General features: G+C 34.5%; 1 protein-coding gene across 1 annotated transcript in view; it reads right to left on the reverse strand.

Moving 5' to 3' along the window:
• Positions 1-2,283: 2,283 nt before the first annotated feature.
• LOC101302569 (GTP-binding protein TypA/BipA homolog) overlaps positions 2,284-8,536 on the reverse strand; it is a 13,870-nt gene continuing 7,617 nt past the window's right edge. The window contains exons 12-20 of the mRNA XM_004303046.1: positions 8,114-8,168; positions 7,913-8,037; positions 7,443-7,516; positions 5,456-5,505; positions 4,507-4,593; positions 3,863-3,913; positions 3,710-3,793; positions 2,795-2,845; positions 2,284-2,502 (exon numbers count right to left, since the gene is read on the reverse strand). Of these exons, the coding sequence (XP_004303094.1) occupies positions 2,419-2,502; positions 2,795-2,845; positions 3,710-3,793; positions 3,863-3,913; positions 4,507-4,593; positions 5,456-5,505; positions 7,443-7,516; positions 7,913-8,037; positions 8,114-8,168 (661 nt within the window). The 3' untranslated portion in view covers positions 2,284-2,418. The remainder of the gene's footprint in view (positions 2,503-2,794; positions 2,846-3,709; positions 3,794-3,862; positions 3,914-4,506; positions 4,594-5,455; positions 5,506-7,442; positions 7,517-7,912; positions 8,038-8,113; positions 8,169-8,536) is intronic.

Genomic DNA, 8,536 nt, shown 5'->3' on the forward strand with positions numbered 1-8,536 from the left:
AATGGGTCAAACAATCCGAGAAGAGGCTTCTCTCCAGTATCGTGGAGCGAACCTGGCTTAGCAATCTAAGTCCGATTTGGATCTAGATTTGGGATCTAGGCACAACTCTGAACTACATCTAGGGCTTGTCTTAGCTTTATGTTAATATTATCTTTATGTTATTTGCTTTATTCTGGTGACGGTACTCAACAGGGTACGAGAATCAATAGTCTATTACGGATTAGTGGTTCTAGATTTATATATATATTACCCCAGCTTTCAATCAAGCCAACTTGATGGCTCTCCTTTTATAACCTTTAAGCCTTTTAATTTTGTAACGTTTTATTTTATTACTGATGTAATTGTCAAACAATTTATTCATATTTAATAAAGATTATCAGCTAGCTAAATAGAAAAAAAGAAAAAAAAAACCGTCCAATACAAATTATCCTCACTAGACTAAGGAAGTCTATACTGACACACTATTGGAGCCAAGAGGCCCCGATTATAAACATAAAAAAGGCCAACTACACTGCAGAGCCTCTAAATTCTAGTATATCTATACTTTGATATACTCAACATCTTATTGTATTGACACTTAATTGTACGAAAAATAAAAAACCATAATCGGAATATACAAACCCGCTCAAGGTCCCTCCGAATGAAAATCCACAATTAAAACATTTCCATACCCACGAAATCTACTATTTTTCGCAGACTCGAGGATGGCTAGTTTGACATATACCAAATTTATATGAAACCAACTTCCAAGTATTTGTTAACTCATGACAGCCGATCCATCTCTGCCACAATAAACCATTACAAGACCTTCAGATCTAAACAGAACTAGCCAAACAAATCATTTCTCAACCTCTACTCAAGAGCCTACCGCCCTCCGTAACTACAATCACCCACTCACTAATTTACGACAGGTTCACATGAATAATACATCTACAATCAAGATAATAAATCATAAAACACAACAATTATGCACAAATATAATTCTCACCAATGATCATATTTAACAATTTGGACAATTCCAAGCATACTCCAATGTATAATGGCAAAAACAAAACAAAACAAAGCTTCTGAAATTCATTATAAGAGTTCTTACGGATGTAATTGTCAGATAGCATTTAGCATGGTAGTACCAGCACTGTTGCAATGTTATTTACTGTGCTTTTGTGATAACAATTATAGGATTCACATTCCTTCAAAAATCCAAATGCACCATTGATAATCCAGAAGCATTTTGAATCTAAAAAGCACCTCCGAACCCAGCCTTAAACCACTTCATACAAAAGTCCCACTACCAAGCATATTGTTTGTTAAGATAAGATCGTAACCGAAATTCGGGAACCCCATTGAAGGAAATTGTATTAGTAGACCCAGCAAATGACTAAGTAGACCCAGCAGTGAAACTTTTGCCTCTAATCTTCCGATACTACCCCTATTTTCTAACAACCAGAAATTTTAGAAATCCCTTTAGAAAATAACAATTTGTTGACAAAAAGAAAAACAACAACAAAAACAATTCACTATGGCGTCATAAATCTTCCTCTACCATCTCTTGTCTTCAATCTCTGTTATTTCTTTCTTCCAGTTCCATATCTTCAGTTATGCAATTGAGTCCCACTATACAAGAAATATCTGTAAACCTTGGTTTGTGAGGTTTCCTGGGTTCTGGATCATCCTTGAAGATCAATCCTCTTTCTCACAAGCTTCATTATCATAATTGATTATTTAATTGATATTCTACAATGCACTTCAACTCGTTGGATATTTGGATGATTATGAGTATGAACCATTTTGTTACAGAGGTTTGTGGATTTTGTTCTCTTTGAAGGATTTGTCAACATCTCTGAATTATATGTATGGATGATTGATGAGCCATTCCTTAATTTCATGAAATAACAACATGGAGGTGGAGGTCCTAGGGATTCAATTTTGGATTCTGGGGAAAACGAATTGAAGAAATCTCAAATCTGAGAAAACGGAAGAAAAAGGAGGACACCCCAATACAGTTATTTACTTATTTTGTTTTTAATAGAGATTTAGTTTTATATTTGGTTTTAATAAATTATAATGAGGGGTAATATTGGAAGATAATTAATTGCTGGGTCTACTTAGTCATTTGCTGGGTACATCTAGCAGCACCCACACTTGTTACATTGGTCTGCAGTTAATCGGTCATGTTACATTCAGATAAGAAAAGTAAATACAATTTCACTGCTATTATTTCTTTTCAGTTATTTCTTCTCAGTTCTCACCAAATGCAACATGAAGTTCATTTTCTCATCAACATTTGTAAAAAGACTATATCTTAGTGAAACATCAACCAAAATTGAGTAGGAAAAATTGAGTGGGTATTATGATTACCTGTTCTTATACATTCAAATATTGCCTAGTAACATTCCAAAACTGCTTGAAAGGCTGGATTCACTCCTTTTGCCTTTTGCTCATGGCTTTACGCTTGTTGACATCCAGATATTTCTTCCTTAACCGGATGAACTTTGGTGTAACCTGAACATATATAAAGACAATCAAAAATTCATCACACAAGTGATTTCATATTGAAATCCTCTGAATTCCAGGAATAACCACGTTTCAAGGGATTCAGGAACACAATAAATAGTTAGCAGTATTTACATATATTGTTCAATTAATATCTTGGAAGGACCTTAAAACTAATTTAAAGTATGCAAGATTGATAAACTGTGGTTTCAGACAGGTCAATAATTAGTTTATTTCTACAATGTACATACAGACCACGTTACTAAAACAAAATCATGTGCAGAAGGATCAATAATCATACCTCGATGAGCTCATCTGAGGCCACATACCCGATGGCTTCTTCAAGAGTCATCTGCACTCAAAGCCATTCAGATATCAGTAACTACTTGACAAGTAAAGATACCAGTTACTAATTGATAATGTAAACACCATGAATAACTCCTAAATGCATATATGCTCTCTACTTATCACCTCTGGAATAATAGCACCATCTCTTAATAAGTTAAAATCTTATTGTTGGTGAAATTATAAATTCTGAAAAAGTTTCATGAGATGTAATATGAAGGAATGTTATGCTAACATCAGATTCAATTTTTTGGCCCCTAGTGTCCAGTCTCTTTATTTCACGAGAAACTACCTCCAAATTCTATGACATCCATCGACCGTGGAAAGGCTTGACCCCTTTAATGACAATACATTGTGCCAGGGAACACTTACCATATCTTTAATATAAAGCTACAAATCAACCCCTAGAAATATGTATAGTGAATGCAAGACAATCCATGGACAATTCGTAGATGAGAAGTATGAAGCTCTCAATCAAACAAACTAATTCTAAATAAGTTCACTTTAGATCATAAAATTCAAGATAACATATATTGTATACTATTGCCAAATTGGCCATAATATCATGCTTACCTCATAATAAACTCATTTACCATTAGATTGGCCTAAATATTTTGATAAACAAATCTCATATTGTATAACATCTATAGTCAGACACTCAGACTAGACCACTTTATTGATGGATAAATATGCCAGGCCAGACAGCATACATCTTCAATGCACACTAATGGAAAAGTCCTCACCCAAGTACAAGGACAATATGATGCATGCTAGATAATCCATGCACAAAATTAAATCAATTATGAACAAAGGAATCCACAGGTGAGATTGGATGAAATAAAAACAAAGAATATATCAGTTGAGTACTTACAAGGCGGGGAGGAGATAGTTTCACATTCTCATCCTTGCCAGCAGAACGAATATTTGTAAGTTCCTTATTCCTTACTGGGTTGACCTGTAATTGCAAAGTGAGTCAACTGCACATAACACAATTCATATCACCAAGAGCACAGGATATCCTTACATCTAGATCTGTCTCCCTCGAATGTTCACCAACGATCATGCCATCATATGTCTGCACATAATGAACCAAAAGAGAATAATTATCACAAAAATAAAACCACATTTATCCAGTACTTGGATAATCAAAGTTTTGAAAAATTCGCCAGTACGCTCCCTTTATATCACTAACGCAGATATTTGGGGAGGAAGGGGGGAGGGAGCAAGTATAGAATTGAATATTTTGTTTACATGACTTAGATGACTACTGTACGTATATAGATGGATGCTTATATATTTTTAACTCAAAACCTCCTTGCTGATATTTCCATTGGTATATTTTATGAATTTGAGTCTATATAATATATCTGTGACGGTCAATATTTTCAATCATATATATAGGAAACCCACTAATCCTCCATTTACTATTTCACTTATAGTTCTCCACTTCTCCCCTTCTTGGAATTTGACACCAAATGAAATTCTGGGCCATCCAGTTTGAACTACTTTGCCCAAAAGTTGCATAAAAAGTCTTTGGTGCCCAAAAAGATGAAGTTCAGCAAAGTACGCAAAGTACCTATAGTATGAGGCTAAATAAATATTTAATTTAATAAAGAAGCATCATTGTTCGGTCCGTCCGAGATGACAACCGATTATATTTGTACTAACCTCCATCCCAGGTGTCACAAATAGAGTTCCACGAGGTTCTAAACTCATTAATGCATAGGATGTGATTGTACCATAGCCCATCGACACCTGTGATATGAAGCAAAAAGAAGATAGATGTTAGTGATACAACACATACATGTATAAATCATTAGAAATAACATTATTTGGGTGCATATCTTGTTAGATATTATGAAAATGAAGGAAATAGAGTTTGACACCCATGGATAAACAATGTAAGATAAGTTTTACATGAGAATTGATAAAACAATCTTGAAAAGGCAAGTAAGATTGAAGTAGCTGACTTCTAGAAAGTTGCATGCAAAATATTATCAGAATACAAGGCAATCCATTACAGGTGACTACTAGTGAAATTTATGGTAAACTTGCTAAAACAGCTCTTGGATTGCTGAAGAAGAGTTGAAAAAGAATCGATCTGAAGATATTTTACCGAACAGGCAAAATTAAAAGTATAAATCTTAATGTTGTGGAGGCTTTCTCGCCAGGGTCAAGCATTGGGATATCTACTACAATCTCCAGGACTACATGGGCCATTATGAAATTAGCTTTAGTTTGGAAATTTAGTTCAATTATTCTCTTTTACCTTTTCTTTTTGTTTGATTTTATGGCTCAGATTGGTATATGACGGTTATGCCTGTAGTCTTTCTACCAAGATATGCAAGACTTCCAAACTTTCTGGAGGGCTGTGAACGCACCATTGAGAGACTAGGCATGGAGTTTTTATCTTTCCTTTTTTTCTTTTTTTTTTCAGAAGATAATCTGGTTTCTCTTATAAATAAGAAAGGAGTTACCATGAGATGTATATATTACCATTGGTGTCACTGAGTAAGATACCTCCCCTAATACAATAGTAGTCTACTGGAAAAACATATCTCAGAAAAAATTGTCCCTAAAATGCTCATCATAGATCAAAAGGCAAGTGCAGACGTACCAAAACCCCTTTCCGCACATTTCCAAGAGGACCTCGAAATTTCTCATACGCTGTTAAAAAGAAAAGAAAAAAATCATGCTTGAGAAAACTGTAACCAAAGAATAATAGTTTGGGAAACAATGATACCTAAAGAAAAATGAAAGATAATTAGTCAAGCAAGAGAAGAAAAGCAAAAAGATAAAACACAGAGAAGCTAAAAACTACGGAAAGTGATATCAGACCAATAGCAGAAAGAGCCAATGCATTTGATTCAGAATATGTTTGTTGTTTTATTCTTGAAATTATCACCTTTCAAGCATTATTAATCCCTGATGTGATGGTTAACAGTATTTTTTTAAGCTTTAGAGTAATTAGAGGAACTCCGGTAATTTGAAAGTAAATGATGAGTGAAGTAGAAAATCAACCTAATGGGACAGTCTATATACTGGACAACGGGCTATACTATATTCATAGACTCATGGAAACCATACTGAACAAAAGAGACGTTACATTTGGAGTGCTTAGTACAATTGGTCCAACTGAACTATTAGCTCTGTAACAATCAATACACTGCAAGTACATGAGTTGTAAATTGGGGTGCAATATATTGCAAAATGGGCTAATGAGGGCATAAGTCATAACTTCATTTTCCTCTAATTATGTGTAAGATCATTACATGACACACATCTGACTTTTCTTGAAAGCATTTTTATCACTTTCCCCTGGCATATGTTTGCTTTATTCTCCTTTTGCTCCTCCTTTTAACTATTGAAAACGCTGTGGATTCTCAGCCATAAATCAAATACGAGCCAAAATAGAAACCCTTACTGTATATAATATTTTTCTGTTTTGGATTGAGGACCAAGTACCTTAACTAATCACCCCACCCTAATCCCTAATCCCACCAGAATTTAAATTTTTTATGTTTGGCTGTAAGAGAATAGTACAATAACACCGACATCTATATGTAGGGGTCACCATTGGCCCTTATCTGTGAGAGAAACTGGATATTAACCACCACAAAGATTATACGAAACATCATGCAGTCTGGGGAGATGGTTAGAGGAAGTAACTATATAAGCTCATAAAAAATGTCTCTTTATTCCGCTTACTTAAAGATATAAACATGCGAAAGCTTTCCCACCCCACAATCTCAACCACAAAGATATAGCAAACTTAAGTGCACCCAAATCTACCTAAATCCTATATATCATTCCACTTAGTCAGTCATAACTCTCCCATGTCACAAATCAACCTAGATGTTCTAGATTTTATCTTGAACTTAGAATACGAAAATCAATTTGGGTTCTCAGTATGAAAGGGATACGAAAGAAGAGAAAAAATTACAAAAGTCTCATAAAACAGTAATGTGCTAGTCACGTAACAATCATAACTGCAAGCAAGCCCAAGATATGCCATTGTGTAATGTCTCTATTTTCCATCCCAAATCAACAGAAAAAGTGCAAATTTTGGGGGTAATATACTAATATGGCACTAATCCCATCTTGAAATGAAAGACCAAAAGTGCTTCTTTTTGTTTGGGAACTAGTTATTATAATTTGGGAATTGAAATGTGCACTCCCCCATTTTACAATCAGCACTCAAAATGTCCTCTTTTAGTAACTTAAATTTAATAATTTAAGTTAATAATTTAGTAATGGGCAGATCATCAGATTAAAATTGTTATCACTTGAGCCAGCATTAATTTAATAATTTCACATTTCAAAGGTTAACAGAACAGGAACACAAAATATGTTCTCATACAAATTTTTTGTTATGATCAATTAGATGCAGATATCTGAATGCTCCCACAGTATAATAATCCAATGCATGACTACTCACAGATTTAAAGTTCAAACACACATGTCAGTCTATAAGGAAGGGTTTAGGCCTGGACAGTTTTCCTTTTAAATTTAAGATACCAAATCAAAAGGAGGGACATATCCATAAAGAAAAGTGAAAACCACAATAACAAGAAAGTGAAGGAGAAGTTATGAGGATATCATACTTAAGAAAGCACGATGCATAAACCCAGTTCCACGTGTGGCACTGCTAAATACACTTCTGTAACCAACTAGTCCCCTGAAAAATAACACCAAAAAAAGAAAAACTGATTATATTTTCTGAGTTTAATCATAATATAATCACTGAAAACAGCTTGGAATTAGAATGTCGGGTATAATAGATGAAATTATCTTCAACAGGGGGCAACAAACAAGATGGTATCTGCAAGCGCGAAATAAAACTAATTGACCATGCTTGGAAATGATGGAAGATTATTCACTTCTGTTTAGAACCCATAGTGTTTAAGGAATAGTCCTAAGGAATATGAAACGTGCTGTTGACTATGCCACAATAGTAAGAGGTGATCTTTGTTCTGACACGTATAATTTGGTAAGTTTTATCATCAAGTCAAGCAAAATAACATAGATTCAAAGAGGCAGCAAAACAGAACTTCTGTTAAGAGGATAAGCAAACCTGGATGGACATGTCAAAGACAATCTAGTCCTGCCATCATTTCCTGGAACAGGACCCATGTCAAGAACCTCAGCTCGCCTATGAGATAAGGCTTCCATAACTAACCCCACATGATCTTCATTTACCTGAAACAAAAGTTTCATACATGAGTCTTTGTGTTGAAGGGAATAAGTTAAGACAAATAACATATGTACTTCTTGCCTCTATAGTAACTTCTTCAATTGGCTCGAGCCTTTGACCATTCTCTGTTTTATACCTGATTCAGTAGAGGAAAATTGTTCCACTTTTCAAAGAGTATTTCAAATAAATAGAGGGAAGAGTAATTGTACACTGAGCAATGTCTGTGTGCATATACACATGTAAACATACTACATATTTAACATTAACAACACACAACCAGAGCTTTACGATTTTAGATAATAGTCAATATGACTTGATTGGTACAAAAATGATTTGAGTTTCAAATGAATTGTTTCAAGAATATTCAGTGAAAGTATTGACGACCCCCCACTCCCTATTATTGTACCATATACAGGCAGTTACTTTTTGGTTATGACTCCTAATAATGTTGACTCTTCAAAAATAATTTAAGAGAGAGAGAGAGAGAGAGAGAGAGAGAGAGAG

Source organism: Fragaria vesca, linkage group LG6 (assembly GCF_000184155.1).
Source record: "Fragaria vesca subsp. vesca linkage group LG6, FraVesHawaii_1.0, whole genome shotgun sequence".
Taxonomy (NCBI): Eukaryota; Viridiplantae; Streptophyta; class Magnoliopsida; order Rosales; family Rosaceae; genus Fragaria; species Fragaria vesca.